This window comes from Eumetopias jubatus, unplaced genomic scaffold, assembly GCF_037043125.1.
Source record: "Eumetopias jubatus isolate StellerSeaLion01/CBP00866 unplaced genomic scaffold, mEumJub1_p1.0 scaffold_7, whole genome shotgun sequence".
NCBI classification, from domain to species: domain Eukaryota; kingdom Metazoa; phylum Chordata; class Mammalia; order Carnivora; family Otariidae; genus Eumetopias; species Eumetopias jubatus.
Window position 1 is genome coordinate 10,338,373 of NW_028274813.1, and position 18,207 is coordinate 10,356,579.

At 46.5% G+C, this 18,207-nt stretch overlaps 1 protein-coding gene across 1 annotated transcript; it reads left to right on the forward strand.

Moving 5' to 3' along the window:
* The first annotated feature begins 832 nt into the window (after positions 1-832).
* On the forward strand, positions 833-12,313 carry LOC114208354 (corticosteroid-binding globulin-like). The gene is made up of 4 exons (XM_028102431.2): positions 833-1,460; positions 7,210-7,480; positions 10,623-10,770; positions 12,128-12,313. Exons 1-4 carry the CDS (start codon positions 848-850, stop codon positions 12,311-12,313), a joined length of 1,218 nt encoding a protein of 405 aa, XP_027958232.1. The 5' UTR covers positions 833-847.
* The last annotated feature ends 5,894 nt before the right edge of the window (positions 12,314-18,207 follow it).

Genomic DNA, 18,207 nt, shown 5'->3' on the forward strand with positions numbered 1-18,207 from the left:
TTATGCCAGCTTAAGTTCAATAGCATACAAAAGCCCTGCACCTATGTAGCTCCGTTCCCCACATTCTTTCAGTTATTTAAGTCACAAATTATAACTTTATTCACTGTGTATCCAAAAACAGAGACTAATAACTGCTTTTCATGGATTAGTCTTTCAAATCATATCAAAAATAAAAAGTGGAGTTACCAAGCAAGATTACAATAACACGAGTTTTTCTAGTTGCTCATATATTTACCTTTACCAGAGATTTTTATTTCTTCATATAGATTGTATTTACTCTCTAGTGTCCTTTCATTTCAGCCAGAAGGACTCCCTTTAGCATATCTTGCAGGGGAGGCCTAGTGGTAATAAACTCCCTCTGTTTTTGCTTATCTGGGAATGTCTAGATTTCTCCCTCATTTTTCAAGGATGGTTTTGCCAGATCCAGGATTCCTGGTTGACAGTTTTTTTTCTTTCAGTTCTTTGAATGTATTAGCTGGTCGGATATTTAAACTTTCTGGGCCCCCATTTCTGCCTACCTCAAATCATAATAATAATACCTACTTTATTAGTTTGTTGGTGAGGATTAGATGAGAAAATATAGGCAAAACACATAGGTCAGTATTGGGCATCTGTTAGGTACTTGATAAATCATAGCAGGTAAAATCATACTTTCAGATGAGGAATTTGAGGTCCAGAGTCCTGACTTGTCCCAGGTCACACAGCCTATGTGGAGGAAGGAACTGAGGCTTGAATGGGGTCCTCCATGGGGTCTCTTGCCTACCACTTCACCATGCCCCACTGCCTTGGAGGCCCTACATTATCTAATGAGAATTCCTGATTTTGCAGGTCCTGACCATCCTGGACAATGCTGCTTGCCCTAGGCACCTATTTCCTCTGGCTTTTCACCAGTGACCTCTGGGCCGTTCAGGCTAAGGACCCAGATACTGACCTGAGTACAGGGAGCCCTCACCGGGACTTGGCTCCAAAGAATGTTGACTTTGCCTTTACCCTGTATAGGCATCTAGTGGCTTCAGCTCCTGGCAAGAATGTCTTCATCTCCCCTGTGAGCATCTCCATGGCCTTAGCTATACTGTCTCTGGGTGCCTGTGGCCACACACGGGTCCAGCTTCTCCAAGGCCTGGGCTTCAACCTCACCAAGATGCCTGAAGCTGAGATCCACCAGGGCTTTCAGCACCTCCGCCACCTCTTCAAGAAGGAATCAGAAACCATGTCGGAAATGGCTATGGGTAATGCCTTGTTCCTTGACCGCAGCCTGGAGCTTCTGGAGTCATTCTCAGCAGACACCAAGCACTACTATGAGTTGGAGGCCTTGGCTGCAGACTTCAAGGATGGGGCTGAAGCCAGCAGACAAATCAATGAGTATATCAAAAATAAGACACAAGGGAAAATTGTGGACTTTCTATCAAAGCTGGATAGTTCAGCCACGCTCATCCTGGTCAACTACATCTTCTTCAAAGGTACCCCCCTATACCCCATTACCAAGAATAGTAAGAGCCATCAAAACCCAGGGTGCAATCTTGGGCAAAGCCTTTGATCTCACAAAGCACATTTTCATCTGTGAATCTCCATCTTCACCATAATCTTACTAGGAAGGTAGACTACATCATCTTACAAGTGATCAAAATGACACCCAAAAGAATTGAGCAACTTGCCCAAGCTCTTACAGGTTCTTTTGAGGCCCAAACATGTAATAATGAACAGACTGGCTGCCTCATGGTCTACAAATATTGGCTGAGTGCTGGCTGTGAGTCAGGCACTGGACCAGGGGCTGGAAGCACAGCCTAGAACCAGATAGACACAGCCCCTGCCCCGCCCCCCAGAAACTCCCCCCCGGATGGCCTTATGCCACACACTTCCCCAGCACTCACAGCCAGCTCTGACTAAGTCCCCTCTTAGTCAAAATTCAGCCTGTCCTCACCAATTCGGAGCAAGGTCTTCCAAAGATCTTTTTCGTAAAAATCACTATGGCAACTTGTTAAAATTATAGATTCCAGAGCCCATGCCAGACCTACTGAAGCAAAGCTTCTGCAAGAAAGTCCTACAATTTGTATTTTTAACAAGCACTCCCCCATAATTTTTATGAACAGACAGTTTGGAGATACATTGTCCTGGAGAAGAAAATCTACACTCCTTAGTTTATAGCACTGGTTCTGTACCCAGGGTTATCTTTACCCCCTTCTACTCTCTGGGACACTTGGCAATGTCTAGAGATATTTTGAGTTGTCACAACTGAGGGTGGGGTGGGGTGTGTTCCTGGCATCTATTAAGTAAAGGCTAGGGAGGCTGCCAAACAGGACAGCCCCTACAATGATATCTGCTACAGAATGGCTATCATCCAAGGCTGAGAAACCCTGGCCTAGAGGCATCTGCTTCTCTGTCCTTTCAGAGCCTCATGTCTCAACATTTTTCCTCCTCCAAGTTCCCAACACACAGCACACTCACACACACTCACACACACTCTCACACACTCACTCACTCACACTCACACACACACAAACACACACACACACACACACACACAATGTCCAACCACACTGAATTCCTTCTAGGTCCTTGAGCATGACTATCCTCGTGGAAGCCTGAATTAGTTCCCTGTGGCTGCTCTAACAAATTCACACAAACATCGTGGCTTAAAACAATTTAGATTTATTACCTTACAATTCTGGAGGTTAGAAGTCCAAGATTGGTCATGCTGGGTTAAAGTCAAAGTGTTGGCAGGGTGTGTTCCTTCCAGAGGCTCTAAGGGAGAACCCGTTCCTTGCCTTTCCCAGCTTCTAGAAGCCACCTGTCTTCCTTGGCTTGTGGCCCCTTCCCCCTTAAAGCCAGTGATCACATCCCCATGACCTCTCTTCTGACTGCCCCTCCTGTTTTCCTCTTCCACTTTTAAGGAAACTCTTGTGATGATACGGGAACCCACCCGGGTAATCCGGAATAAGCTCATCTCCAGGTCACTTGTTTAGCAACCTTAATGTCCTCTTGCCATGTAACATAACATATTCACAGGTTCTGTGAATTGGGAAATGGACATATTTAGGGAGCCATTCTGCCTGCCACAAAACCCATACTCTTTCTGTCCCCTGAGCCCTCCCTCAACTGGTCTGTGCCTAAAACTTCTTCCCACTCTTCAAATCTTGGCTTTGAAGTTACGTCCTCCATGAAGCCTCCCCCGATTCTCTCAGGGAAATCCTTGCTTCTTATACGTACCTGCTACCGTCTTCCCACACCTCATTTTAACAACTTTGTAACCCCAGACCAAAGTGGCTCGGTTTCATTTAAACAGTCATCCTCAAAGAAGTGCAAGTGAAAGAGAAAAAAAAAAAGTCATGACATGTAACATGTATCTCTCAGCAACATTAAAGCTCATCCAGATCATAATCTCCAGAAAGAATCCCCACACACCCTTTTTCTTCTCCCCAGCTTCTTACTCAGGGCCTCCCGTTAGCCAACTGCACCCCCCCCCAGCTCTTTGTTACCTGGACAGACTTACCATCTTGGTGAGCCCCCCTCCTGCCATCATCCTCTTCACAAGTCTGGGAATCCACCTGGCAGAGGCCTCCCTCCTTGGAGGGTGTGAGGCTGACCAGGCAAAAACAGCATTTTTTTTCCCTCCACCTTCACTGAGACATAATTGACTTATAACATTGCATAAGTTTAAGATGTACAGTGTGATGATTTGATATATATGTATATTGCAAAATGGTTACCAAAATAAGGTGAGTCAACACATAGTTACTTGTGTGTGTGTGTGTGGTGAGAATTCATTAGCTGTGCTCCCCTAGCGACTTTCAAGGATAGAACACAGTGTTGCTAACTGAAGTTACCATGCTGTACATTAGATCCCCACAACTAATTCATCTTATAACTGGAAGTTTGTAACTTTTGACCACTTCACCCATTTCTCCCAACCTCCTGCTCCTGACAAACCATCATTCTACTCTGTTTTTATGAGTTCTAGATTTTAGATTCTACATATAAGTGAGATCATACAGGATCTGTCTTTCTCTGTCTGACTCATTTCACTTAGGATAATGCCTTCAGGGTTCATCCATATTGTCCAAATCACAGGTTTTCCTTCTTGTTTATGGCTGAATAATATTCCATGGTGCATGCACATGCACACACCACATTTTCTTTATCCATCCATCCATAATTGGACACTCAAGTTGCTTCCACATCCTGGTTGTTGTTAATAATGGACATAGGAGTACACTTACCTCTTTGAGACCATGAGTGCATTTCCTTCTGATATATTCCCAAGAGTGGGATTGTTGGATCATATGGAATTTCTATTTTTAATTTTTTGAGGAACTGCACACATTAAGTTGCCTGCACTAATTTACATTCTCACCAACAGTGCAGGAGGGTCCCTTCTCCCCACATCCTTGCCAACACTTACTATCTCTTATCTTTTTGATACTAGCCATCACATAGGTGTGAGGGGATAAATTACTGTGGTTTTGATTTCCCTGATGACTAATGATGCTGAGCACCTTTTCATGTACCCGTTGGCCATTTGTATGTCTTCTGTGAAAAAAAAAGTCTGTTCAAGTTCTCAGCCCATTTTTTAATTGAATTACCTGGGGTTTTGTTTTTGGTTTTGTTTTTTTGTTTGTTTGTTTGTTTGTTTGTTGCTATTGAGTTATATGAGCTCCTTATGTATTTGGGATATTAACCCAATATACAGTCTGCAAATATCTTCTCCCATTCTATAGGTTGGCTTTCATTTTGTTGATTGTGTCTTCTGCTGTGTAGAAGCTTTTGAGTTTGATGTGTCCCTCTTGTTTATTTCTCTTTTTGTTGCTTGTGCTTTTGGAGTCACATCCAAAAATCATCACCAAAGCCAATGTCAAAGAGCTTCTTTTTCCCTATGCTTTCTTCTAGGAGCTTTATGGTTTCCGATCTTATGTTTAAGTCTTTAATCCACTTTGAGTTAACTTTTGCAAGTAGTGTAAGGTAAGGGTCCAGTTTCATTCTTTTGCGTGAATATCCAGTTTTCCTAACACCATTTATTAAAGAGACATTTTCCCATTGAGTAGTTTTGGCTCCCTTGTCAAATATTAGTTGACCATATGTGTAAGGTTTATTTCTCAATTTTCAATCCTGCTCCACTGGTCTCTGTGTCTGTTTTTATGCCATACTCTCTTGATTACTATAGCTTTATAATATAGTTTGAAATCAGGAAGCATGATGCCTCCAGCTTTGTTCTTTCTCAAGATTGCTTTGGCTACATTTTTTTCCATACAAAAGGCAGCATTCTTTACACTTGACCATGAGAGGGTCAAGGAGTCTGGGAATGTTTGCCCAGAAACGTTTCTGGGTGACAGGGCTGTGTGCTGCCTTATACACAGATTTTCTGGGACACAGAAAAACTAATTGGCAAGCCCCTCTTTAAGCTGGGGATACCCTGTCATATTTCCAGCAAGCCAGCATAATAAATAGCAATGAATGGTGACATAGCTAACATCACTAAGCTTAGGACACGTAAAGTGTCCCTGGCATGTTCCTTCCTTACTTAGTGAACTATCTTAACAGTCTTTCTATGGAGGGGGGGGAGGCGGGATTTTCTACAGGCCTCATCCTTGCTCTCTCCAGTTTGCCCCCATGAATTCTTAAGTTTCCCTACCACGAGTTCTCCTGGCCTGAGAATTTTCAAGAAGAAATCCCTTCAAGTAGAGGTTAGACCCCATTCTGTATTTTGTTTTGTGCAAACTGGATATGTTATGTTTGCTTCTAGAAAAGAAATACTCAGGAGAAAGCAAACAGCAAACTTTTAAGGATGAAAAACTTAACACTGAAAAATAGTCACTTTTTTTTTTTTTTTTTTTTTTTTTTTTTGCTGTGAATTGAACAAGTTAGCCACAAAACACCGCCACCTTCAGTCCAGGGGATCCCAGGGCTCCTCTGGAGGATGGGTTGAGAACCTTCCAATGATCTCACCTGCTGTGAGACAGCCAGACTGTGACAGCACACTCAGTCACTGGGGATGGAGCAGGCACGGCTTCGGGGTCTCCAGGCTCTGCATCCACAGCCCTGTTGCTCCATCCTCCCACCTCTCCCTACTACCTCCTTAGGAGCCCTTATGGGGGGTGGGGGTTTGAGGCTGGCTCAAAACAAGAGTTCTGGCCTCGGGGTCCGTAGATCCTGCAAGCAGTGGGATGGAGAAGGGTCTGCCTGGAGCTCTGCGCCAACCACCCTCAGGCAGCCTCAGTTGGGAAACAGATACTTCACAAGGGATCCCAGGCTTAAGGTCAGACAGCCAAGACACCCGGGGACCCCTGGACGCAAGGTCCTCAGTCACCTTGAGACCTGAGGAGTTAACCTTGAGAATCGGAGGCCCTGGTGAGGTCAACCCATGTCTTCAAACATCCAGAATTCTGTCATCTGTGAGAAGACTCGCAGTCTTTTGGAATAAGCCCAGAAGAGCCGAAGAGGCTCAGCCGATGGGCCTCAAGATCAGTTAGGCTTTGGCTCTAAGGAGCAATTTTCCTCCCATGAGAGCTGACCAGTAATGAAAGTCTGGTCTGTGAAGGTAGTGAGCTCCCTATCACCAGGCAGGCAAAGAGGCTGTGTGATGCCATCCTGAAGCATGGGGGAAGGATTCAAGTCCAGCTGTGGGTGGGACCATGTGACCTTGAAAGCATCTTCTCATCCTGACTTTCCCTCCAGGAAATGTGGTGTGGCCCTCGGGGCCACACAGGAGGTCAGGAGCCTCCCTCAGGGAAGTGGACACAATCCACTGGGCAGCCAGGCCACCTGCTAGACTTCTGTGGCCAGAAGTCAAGGTGTGGGTATGGAATGGGTTGTCTGTTTCTCCAAACCTCCTCCACCCCTGATCTTGAATTTGTAGCCCAAGTTCCATTCAGCACCATTCCCAGAGCCCTCCTGTCCAGGGGGTGAGGCAAAGTCTGGTTTACTGAATCTGGTTTACTCCCAAATCCAAGGGCATTCTCCTTTGTCTCCCTTCTTCTATTTTAGAGGCTCAGAAACTGAGTTAATCCTCAATCCAGTTCAAGAAGTGGAAGACAGAACAGGCTTTAAACTGCTGGGCATTTCACAACTTCCCAGAGAATTCTAGCCACTCTGGTGGGGACCTTCCAGGGAATGGCTGCCATGACACCTGCTTAGCACTCTGCTGCCCCCCAAACTGTGTTTTCCTCTGGCTCTCACAGGCCTATCTCCCGCCTCCCCCCTTCCTTCCCTTCCCAGGCACATGGGAACACCCCTTCAACCCCGAGAGCACCAAGGAGGAGAACTTCTACGTGAACAAGACCACCGTGGTAAGAGTGCCCATGATGTTCCAGTCGAGCACCATCAAGTACCTTCATGACCGGGTGCTCCCCTGCCAGGTGGTCCAGCTAGAGTACGTAGGCAACGGGACCGTCTTCTTCGTCCTCCCAGACGAGGGGAAGATGGACATGGTCATCGCCGCGCTGAGCAGGGACACCATTCAGAGGTGGTCTGAGTCCATGATCAGGGGGTAAGTCCTTGTCCTTCCCCCGCAACTCACGCTGCAGGGCTCGTTGTTTTCTTCCGCTGGGTCCCCAAAGGCCTGAGGCTCTCTGACCAAGAAGTCAGCCCTGTTTATCTCTGTCCACTGACACTGAGATACTTTGGGGCATTCCACAAAACGAGGTCTGTTTGTGCCTCGGAAACAGCACAAAACCTGTGAATGGTTCTTAAGTCACTCAGGGATGTAGCTCTTCTTCAAGCAATCAGTCCATCAGTAAATAAGTAAGAAAGGAAAGACATAAGTAGATAATAAGTGAGTAAGGGAAAGAGAGTGAGCTGTGTATATGCAGATGACCTGGGGGTCAGGAGGAGAACCAGCCCATGAATGCCTGACCTCAGGCCCACACCAGGGGCGGGCTCCAAGCGCACACGCAGGGAGGACCGGCTGAGCGTGTGAGCTAGGCCTGAATGATGAATGAATGAATGATGGAACTCATTGCCCCTAGGCACCTCTGAGCTAGACAGCAATCAAAATTATGGTCAAGCATGTGCGCAGCCCCAGCCTGCACCATGGGGGTGGGGGGAGATGTTCATGAACGTGATCCTCACTCTTGTGAGATTGGAGTGCTGTCTGTGCCCAAGCAATCAGAGCAGGGCCATCAGGGTGGGGCCTGGTGGTGGGTGGGGTGGTGCAGATCCAAAGGGCAGAGGGGACGCAGGAGGGGAAGTGGGCACTTGGATCTGGAGTGGCTCAAGAAGGTTTCCAGAGCAGGTGCCATTTCTTTCCTCTCTCTTTCCTTCCCTCCTTCCTTACCTCCCTCCTTCCTTCCTTCCCTCCTTCCTCCCCTCCCTCCTTCCTTCCTTCCTTCCTCCCCTCTTCCCTCCCCTTCCCTCCCTCCTTCCTTCCTTCCTTCCTCCCCCTTTCCTCCCTCCTTCCTTCCTTCCTTCCTTCCCTCCCTCCCTCCCTCCCTTCCTTCCTTCCTTCCCTCCCTCCCTCCCTCCCTTCCTTCCTTCCTCCCCCTTTCCTCCCTCCTTCCTTCCTTCCTTCCTTCCCTCCCTCCCTCCCTTCCTTCCTTCCTCCCCCTTTCCCTCCCTCCTTCCTTCCTTCCTTCCTTCCCTCCCTCTCTCCTTCCCTCCTTCATACACAAATGGAACCACCTGCTGTGTACCCTGCCCTAGGCTAAGCAGAAAGGATAGAAGGCAACTAGGACAAACTATAGCCTTCAGAGACATGCACTCTAGAGCCCGGAAACAGCTTCTGGTGGAGTTCAAGGTATACAATGGCGTCAGTTGTGCCAGGGGCAGGAGAGGAAAGGTGGGGGAAGGTGGGAGTGCCTGGCCGCCCCAGGGGACAGGGGAGGGGCTGCAGAGCAGATTGCTTTCCATCTGGACTGTGTATTAAACCTGAGTGGAAGTTCAGCCAGTGGAAGGGTCTCCAAGAGTGAACATGGAGGAGGAAAGGGCACAAACCAAGTCCAGGGGGCCGCGCCCAGGGCACCAGCTGCAAAGAAGGAGACAAATTCTACTTGAATGAAATGTGTAATCCAAGAGCTTTGCAGGCAGAAAATCTAGAAAGAAGCTCTCTAATATATATATATATATATATATAGGTTTTTATGTTTTATGGTTTCGAGTTATTTTTATTTTGAGCTGTAGCCTCAGAGCGCTGCTCAGTGCTGGAGCTTCTGGAAATGTTAGTCCAGTTCCGTGACTGGACATGGGAGTTTGACCTCAGTCCTGCGGGGAAGAGCTGCGGGGTCTGCTCTGTGTTTCTGAGAAATCCCCTATAAGGACATGGGGACCCGGAGGTGTTCTCAGAGTCCTGGACCCATCGCACCTGACCTTGGGTGTGGGGGTGGGGGTGAGGTGGTTTGGTGTGCACTTGAGCCTGTGTTTGGGTGACCTGAGGGGTCCCATGGCTGGCTGCTCACCATTTCAATTATGCCCTTCTCCCTCCCCTTCCAAAGGAGCCCATAATTGAGGAACAGGGTGTCCAGGTGGTGATTACCACCGTGGGGCAAGCCAATTCTGGCTCCTAGGCTGTGAAAAATGAGAAGGATAATCTTTCTTTTTACACCAAGAAAAATCTTTTCACTAAAACACTTCAGCTTAAAAAAAATCAATAACACATGCCATTCTCTTCTAGATATTTTTTTAAATAAACATCCAAGGCAGACTCTTGCATCTTTAAGCATCATATATGATTGGGCGTGAACTCTCTACTCCATCCAAATGATGTCCCCCAGTCCCAGAAGGCAGACCCTATGGTTCCTCACCTCCAGGCTTGTGTCACCCCTTCTCCCGCCTCACCCCTCCCAGGATCGCCCCCCCTCACTGGAGTGCCATCCCTCAGGGTCTGGCTACTGCCCACCTCCTATGGAAGCCTCCTTGCCCCCGCACAGAGCTCACAGGCTCCCTCCCTCCCTCCTCCCATGAGGCAAGGGGGTATTTGAAGCAACTAGTCATGGCCTCTCCACAATTCTGCTGCTTCCCAGTGGTGTGACTTTGGGGAAATTCCTCAGCTCCTCTTGAGTTTAATTCTCCCCATCTGGACATTGAAAATGTTGGCCCCAGCTTCCTAAGGCCGCATGCGCATATGTGCGTTAGATGCGATGCTGAAGCTAAAGGACGCCCAGCAGGTGTTCGGTAGAGGCCAGTCTCCCTGACTGCCAGTTGCTCTTCCTCATCTAGAGAAGTGCCCTAGTTGCCCTGCACTGCTTTGCTGTGTCAATGAGGAGAGGGACAAGCACAGAAGGGGATAGGACTTGGTCAAAGCCACACAGCATTAGTGGTAGGGCTGGGGCCAGGACGCTGCTCCCAGCCGGGTGCTCCCTCCACTCCTCTGCTTCTGCTTAGGGGTGCCTGGGGGACCACAGGGACTTCTTTAGGGACCCTTTTCTTCAGTGTCCAGTGGCCCAGCTATACCACGGGTGGAATCGGCTCAAAGAAAGAGCTGAGAAAAGATTTAGCCATTCAGAGGCCCAGAGAGGAAGCTGCCTGTGTGATGGAAGGAGAGGCAAATCCTGCCTCTCGTTCTGTCCCTTCCCCTTTTCCGCAAAGGTTGTGTCCGGCTGGGAGGAAGGGTCTGGAAGGATCACAGGGGAAACAGAAGTCGGCTGGCCAGGCCCAGCCCTAGGAAAATCTAACCCCATCTGCTTACCCCTGAGCAGCCAGGTAAACCTGTACATCCCAAAGGTGGCCATCTCCGGAGCCTATGACCTCAGGGCCATCCTGGGGGACATGGGCATTGCAGACTTGCTCGACAAGGGGGCAGATTTCTCCGGCATCACCCAAGAGGCCCAGCTGAAGTTGTCAAAGGTAAGTGTCCCTAGAGTCCATCTTCTTTTCCCCAAAAATTCACAGTATGAATAATAATAAGGAATGCGGGGCCCCTTCATGAATAGGTCTCTAAGCCCCAGGTTGAGAAACCCGGGTCTTCTCCACTCTTACTACAGGGTAAATGGAGGCTCAGCGGGAAAATGTGACGTCCCCATGGTGACGACACGGGAGCTAGGGACAAGGGTGGGCCCCCCACCAAAACGGATCCGGGAAAATGGGAAAGGTCCGAACGCAGTGCCATCAAACAGTCTACCCACTACATTCTTTCCCTTCATTCTTTAACTTTATGCTCTGTGGGTCCCTCAGTCATTCCAAACATATTTATTGGACACCCACTCCGTGCCCCGAACTGCTGGGCACCGGGTATGCCTGCATTACTGAGACATGGCGGGATCTCACGATCGGGTAGGTGACCAAACCTGAGAGGGGACAGGAGACAGCTGAGGTGGCAGCCGCCCCTCCCTCAAGCACACAGACTTGGACCATCATGGCGCCTGGTACCCAGTATGCCCTCCATAAAATGTCTGCTGTGCCAAGGATTGAGTCAAACAGCCACCTCCTTATAAGGGGAGCATTATTTCTCAAAGGAGGAGCCTCTGGCTTGAACCACTCACTCACCAGGGCCACAGAGCTGGTAAATGACAGCCTGACGTTTGGCTTGGGGTCTACTCAACTCAAAACCTCATTTCCCAAGACGAACTGCGGGGCTTCCTACCCCAGCTCAGCTTCTTCCTGCACCTGTTGACAGAGCTTCTCAGAAAACTCCAGCTCCTCGCTCTCTGGTCAAGGAGAGCCCCTGCCCCAGAGGTTGTTGATAATTAGCCAGTTCGGATCCACTGAAGGTGTTTGATAGAAGCTACACAAGCATTTTGCCAATTTCAGAATTCCTCCTAATTTTGATCACAGCAAAAGACAGTTCAACAGCCCCTTTCCATTCTGAGTAGGCACAAGCACTTTGCAGAAATGGGCCCCTAGTGTTTGGCTAGCAGGGTGCAAAAAGGAGCGAGGTCTGCCTCACCCAGGACCCAGTAAGGAGAGCCTGATGTGGACATTGAAGTCCAGTGAGTACTGTGGGACCCCTGATCTCCCTGTCTGGGCTCCATCTGCCCTCTTTCTAGGGAAGAAGTCTAGGTATGAGCTGCGTTCTGGAGGTGGACACACCTTGGCCCTCATCCTGGGGCTGCCACTTAGATGAGGAGCCAGCAAGTGACCCTCTCTGAGCCTCAGCTTTGCCACCCGTAAAACCAAGGGTGGGAGGGATGGAAGCGATGAGTCATGGCAAGCTCCCAACACACAGCAGGTGCTCAACCTCCACCTTCGGCCCCGTACCCAACAGGTGGTCCATAAGGCTGTGCTGCAACTTGATGAGAAGAGCTTCAAGGCACCCGAATTCCCTATGGTCATGCTAGACATGGCATCTGAGCCTCTCACCTTCCACTTCAACCGGCCCTTCGTTATCATGATCTTCGACCACTTCACATGGAGCAGCCTTTTCCTGGGCAAGGTTGTGAATCCGACCTAAGGGCGCGCCCCCAGGAGTCACAGCCCCAGCTGACCTGCGCATGAGGGAACCCACAGAAACGCTCTGGGAGGTGGGAGTTTCCCCCCCGCCCCACGCCCTGTCTTCTCCAGGTTCTTCTGTCCAAATAAATCATCATCACTGCAACTGCTGGCAGGTGTGGTTGAAGGGACGAAGTGGGACCGGTGACAAACTCGGAATGATAGCATGCGATCTTGCACCCCTATAATTTCCTGGTGTTGATCATCGTGCTGTTGTTATGTAATATGTGGAGGCTGGGGAAGGGTATATGGAAACACTATTGTTTTTGTAAATGTTTGTAAGCTTGAAATTATTTCTAGAAAAGGAGGAAATCATGCAACCCCAAACACGACAGAAAGACATCTTTAAGTGCTAGGGGAAATGTTGTGACATCTTCAAAAAAGAAAGAGAAAGAAACAAAGCAATCCTTCAGAAATGAAGGCAAAATAAAGGTGTTTTTTTTTCCACACAAACAAAAGCTGGGAAAGTTTGTCACCTTCCCTAAAGAAAAGTTTTAAGTAGTTCAGGCTGAAACAAGATGATGCTCAGTGGAAATTTAGACCTATGCAAAAGAATGAAGAGTACTGGAAAGGGCAAATATGCGAGCAAATAGAAAGCATTGCTTAAAATATCTTTAAAATATAATTAACGTCTAAAGCGAAAATAGTGATCAGTTTATTGCTTCAAGCTCCAGCGCTCCCTTTATTCCCCTGCTCTGCAAAAACTGGCTCTGGACATGATGTTAAGCTTTGTCAGTAGAGGGCGATAGAGACACATTGCCAGAGGAAGAGGCTTCCCCCTCCTGCTTTGGGGCAAAAAGCATTAAATGAGATAAAGAAGAATTAGATGATAGATAGATAGATGAAGGCTGGACTGATTGATGATAGATGACGGATAGAGGAGTGTATGTCTTGAGAGGTAAGAATTGAAGTACACTTCCCTAAAAATGCATATTTATACTTTCCATATGTAGAAGGTATATATAGACCTGAATCCTAAAACCATCATCTTACTTAATAAGAAAACACTAAATGCATTCCCACTAAGGTCAAGAGTAAGACAGGGCTGTGTTATTCCACCACCATTTCACGTTGTCCTGGGGGTATTAGGCCACAGAGTTAGACAAGACAAAGCAGAGGGATGGAATGGGGAAAAATGAAGTACAACACTCCTTGCAATACACCTGCAGAACCCTGGCAAATTCGTGATAAAACAAACTCATGTAACAAAAGAATTCAGCAAGCCGTCAGACTATATAGCATCAACATGCAAAAACATGAGCCTTCATATACACAAATCACAACCAGTTAAATAATGGAGGAGAAAACCCAGTTGCAACCAAAAAAAAAAAAAAACTACTTAGAAATAAACAAGAAATATGCAGAATCTGCATTGAGAAAATTATGACACGACTCCTTAAAGATGCAAAATCAGACTTGAACAAATGGAAAGGTACTCCTTACATAAGATGCCTCAGTATCACCTGGATATCTGTCTTCTCTGGTTCATTTAACAATTCGATGGTATTGCAATAAAAATAGTAGCAAATATTTTTTTTTTTCTCTGAAGACAGACAAGAGGATCCTGAAGTCCAGATAGAAAGATAAAGATAAAGAGCCAGGAAAACACTGACAAGGAAAAGATATGAGTGAGGGTGGGGAGTACTGGGGACCATCCCGAGCAGATATTAAAGCAAACCGCACAGATGCTCTAATTCTGTGGCGCTGGGACATAAATCTGGGGGCAGCCCAGTGACACAGGTTTGGGAGACTGGAAATAGACACCAGTACACATGAAAATTTAATATTCAAAAAAGAAAGACTTTTAAATAAATGGTATTGGGACAACTGGATAGTCATTGGGGGGAAAAAAGATACAAGTAGATCCATTCTTCATACCATACATAAGAATAAACTAAGAATCAGAGATTTATGTGAAAAAAAAAAAAACTGTAGGAGTACAAGAAGAAAGCACCCGTCAATTCCTCTACAATGTAGGTGTAGGAAAAGGTTTTCTGCCCATGACTCACAGTCCAGATGAAATTAAAGAAAAGATTGGCGAATTTGACTACATAAGTATTTTTTTAATTTTTTTAAAGATTTTATTTATTTATTTGACAGAGAGTGAGACAGCGAGAGAAGGAACACAAGCAGGGGGAGTGGGAGAGGGAGAAGCAGGCTTCCCGCCGAGCAGGGAGCCCGATGCGGGGCTGGAGCCCGATGTGGGGCTCGATCCCGATCAGGACCTGAGCTGAAGGCAGACGCCTAACGACTGAGCCACCCAGGCGCCCCAAGAAATATTTTTTTTAAATGTCCAGTCAAACCTCACTGATATGAGGAATTCTTAATCTCAGGAAACAAACTGAATGTTGCTGGAGTGGTGGGGGGGTGGGAGGGATTGGGTGGCTGGGTGATAGACATTGGGGAGGGTATGTGCTATGGTGAGCGCTGTGAATTGTGCAAGACTGTTGTATCACAGATCTGTACCTCCGAAACAAATAATGCAAATATGTTAAAAAAAGAAGAAGATAGCAGGAGGGGAAGAACGAAGGGGGGGAATCAGAGGGGGAGACCAACCACGAGAGACGATGGACTCTGAAAAACAAACTGAGGGTTCTAGAGGGGAGGGGGGTGGGGGGATGGGGTAGCCTGGTGACGGGTATTAAAGAGGGCACGTTCTGCAGGAGCACTGGGTGTTATGCACAAACAATCATGGAACACTACATCAAAAACTAATGATGTAATGTAGGGTGATTAACATAACAATAAAATTTTTTTTAAATGTTCGGTCAAAAATTCAAAGCAGGGCGCCTGGGTGGCTCAGTTGGTTAAGCGACTGCCTTCGGCTCAGGTCATGATCCTGGAGTCCCGGGATCGAGTCCCGCATCGGGCTCCCTGCTCCGCAGGGGGTCTGCTTCTCCCTCTGACCCTCCCCCCTCTCATGTGCTCTCTCTCTCTCATTCTCTCTCTCAAATAAGTAAAAAAAAAAAATCTTTAAAAAAAATGCAAAGCAAAGTCAACAGAAATGAAAACTGGAGAGAATATATTTGCAAAGTCCGTCACTGACGAAGAGCAGCTATCCCTCATTTGCGGCTGCTGGAATATATGAAAACATGTTCATCCTCATTTCTAATTTTTAAAAAATGCAAAATAAAACTCCGTGGAGGTACCATTTCCTGTCTGCCGGATTGGCAAAGCCGCAAGAGCTTCCCAGCCCAGGTCCCTGGAGTTAGGACGCTTTTCAGGGACCACGATTCAACCCAACACATATAACAAAACAGATATATTGACTTTTGATCCAGAAATTCTAGGAATTTAACCTAAAGACAAACCTCCCGCAATTTTTAAAGAATAATCTGCACAAGGTTATTAAGTGGAGCATTATTTGTAATTTGTAATCACAAAATACTGGAAATTACTTAAATGGCCAAACATAGGCAATTGGTTGAATAAACAATGGAATACTATGAAGTTGTAAAAAGTAGTAGTAATAAGGAGGACGTCTACAAATTGAGTTTGTAAGGACGAAAAAGAAATAAGAAAGCAGGGGCGCTTGGGTGGCTCAGTTGGTTAAACATCGGCCTTCAGCTCAGGTCATGATCCCAGGGTCCTGGGATCGAGTCCTGCGTCAGGCTCCCTGCTCAGCGGGGAGCCCGCTTCTCCTCTCCCTCTGCCCGCCCCCCTTGTAAAAGTAAATAAATACCTTAAAAAATCTTTAAAAAAAAAGGAAAGAAAGAAGAAAGTATATGTGTATATCCCTGCAAGGGATGGGGGCGGGGCACAGAGACTATTAGAATAATGTTAACGTTCTCTATATTCAAAAACAAAATTAAATGAACAAGATGAGGAAAGCCCTCAAAGCAAATGAAAAGAAAAACAAAGGAGCTCAAATGTATTTCAAACAGATAACGTGACCACACTGCGGGAGAGAAAAAGGATTAACCCAAGGAACTTTTGAACCCAGTACTTGGACAATATACCCCCAGTTTTAAGAATAAAAGACCACAAAGAAACCTTGAAGACTTCTTTTCAGGCATGTTTTTCCAAAGTGGAGTGGGTATAACAAACATGACATTATCTATAGGTTAAGCAAGAAGAGAGACGCACATATGGAATGGGGAAGCAAGAAAGAATCCTATGGGGTAGGGTATGAATTGGAGATATCACATGTGACTAGGTGGCTCAGTCAGTCAAGTGTCTGACTCTTGATTTCAACTCAGGTCATGATCTCAGGGTCCTGGAATCAAGCCCCGGGTCGGGCTCCGCGCTCAGCATGGAGTCTGCTTGAGATTCTCCCTCTCCCTCTCCCTCTGCCCCTATCCTGCTTCTGCTCTCTCTAAATAAAATAAATAAAATCTTCAAAAAATTATAACTGGGGGTATAAACTTATGGTTTCTAGTACATTCCTAGTGTCTAGGTTTACCTGGGACAATTTGAACACCTAAACAAATGCAAACGTGCATACACATATATTTATAATATGATCAGTAACGGATTAACATGTACTAAATAAAATTGAGTTCATGAATCTATACTAAGAACGTTGATAAATATGAAAGGAATATGGATATAGACCATCATCCTAAAAACTGATTGAGGCAAGAGTGTTCAATGGATATACATCTCGGGGTGGGGGATGAGGAGTTTGATGAAAATCAGGATATTTAAATTTTTTCCAAGTATTTCTTCACAAAGAACTTATTGCAGGAGACATGGAAGGTATTCCTGGAGAAATGGACATCCCCTTAACCAAGTTATTAAAATGAACATCACCAACTAGGGACAAACAGACATCAGGTGCCTCTGGATGTGATATCCTGAGAAGGACCCAACATTTTTTTTTTCTATTCCTGCCACCAAAAATGTATAATCAGAGGCTAATCAAGGGGATACACAAGACCAACCCAAATTGAGAAGCTATAAGATAGCCAACCCAAGCCTTTCAAAATGTCAGTATAATGACAGGCACAGGAAGAGCTGAAGAACCATCCCAGATCCAAGGAGACCAAGGTGACGTGGCGCCATATGCAACAGACAGCTTGGACAGACTCCTAAATTGCAAATAAAAATACCACAAAGAACATTCGTGGGGCAACTGGCAACGTTAGAGTATGATTGTAGCTTCAGGTATTGTAACGACATTAAATTGTTTGGATTTGATCATTTGTTACCATTTACATAAGAGAATATTCTTATTCTCCAGGATGCCTAATCATTTCAAAAGATTCAGAATAAGACAAGGGGTGGGGGGCACATGGAGACACAGACGCACAGAGAGAAGAGAATTGTCAAACATGTGGAAAAGGTTTAAAAATTAGTGATTCAGGGGCACCTGGGTGGCTCAGTCGTTAAGCGTCTGCCTTTGGCTCAGGTCATGGTCCCAGGGTCCTGGGATCGAGCCCCTCATCGGGCTCCCTGCTCCGCGGGAAGCCTGCTTCTCCCTCTCCCACTCCCCCTGCTTGTGTTCTCTCTCTCGCTGTGTCTCTCTCTGTCAAATAAATAAATAAAATCTTAAAAAAAAAATTAGTGGTTCTGGGTAAAGGGTCATAGAAGTTCTTTGTAGCTATTCTTGCGATTTTACTTGAAGTTTGAAATCGCTTAAAAATAAATGTTTTAAGTTAAAACCAGAAATAAATAAGTAATGACCAGCAGCATAAAAGGGAAAGAGGGAAAGGATATAACCCAGACAGATTACGGTCAAGAACAGGTGTGTGCACGCATACGTGGTGTGGGTGTGCGTGGGTGCACGTGTGTGTGTGCGTGCGTGTGCGGTAGGGGTGGAGAGGGGCCGGATGCGTGGTGAGCACTCTAGAAGTGTCCTGCTTTCAGGCAGCCGAGCTCCCGACTAACCTAAAGGCTCTTTCCTCCCCCAGCGCA

Excerpts from the sequence above, each read along its gene's own strand:
- LOC114208354 (XM_028102431.2), top strand. The coding sequence starts at position 848 with ATGCTGCTTGCCCTAGGCACCTATTTCCTCTGGCTTTTCACCAGTGAC. Across the intron at positions 1,461-7,209 it reads CAACTACATCTTCTTCAAAG|GCACATGGGAACACCCCTTC; the intron begins GTACCCCCCTAT and ends TTCCCTTCCCAG. Across the intron at positions 10,771-12,127 it reads CCCAGCTGAAGTTGTCAAAG|GTGGTCCATAAGGCTGTGCT; the intron begins GTAAGTGTCCCT and ends CGTACCCAACAG.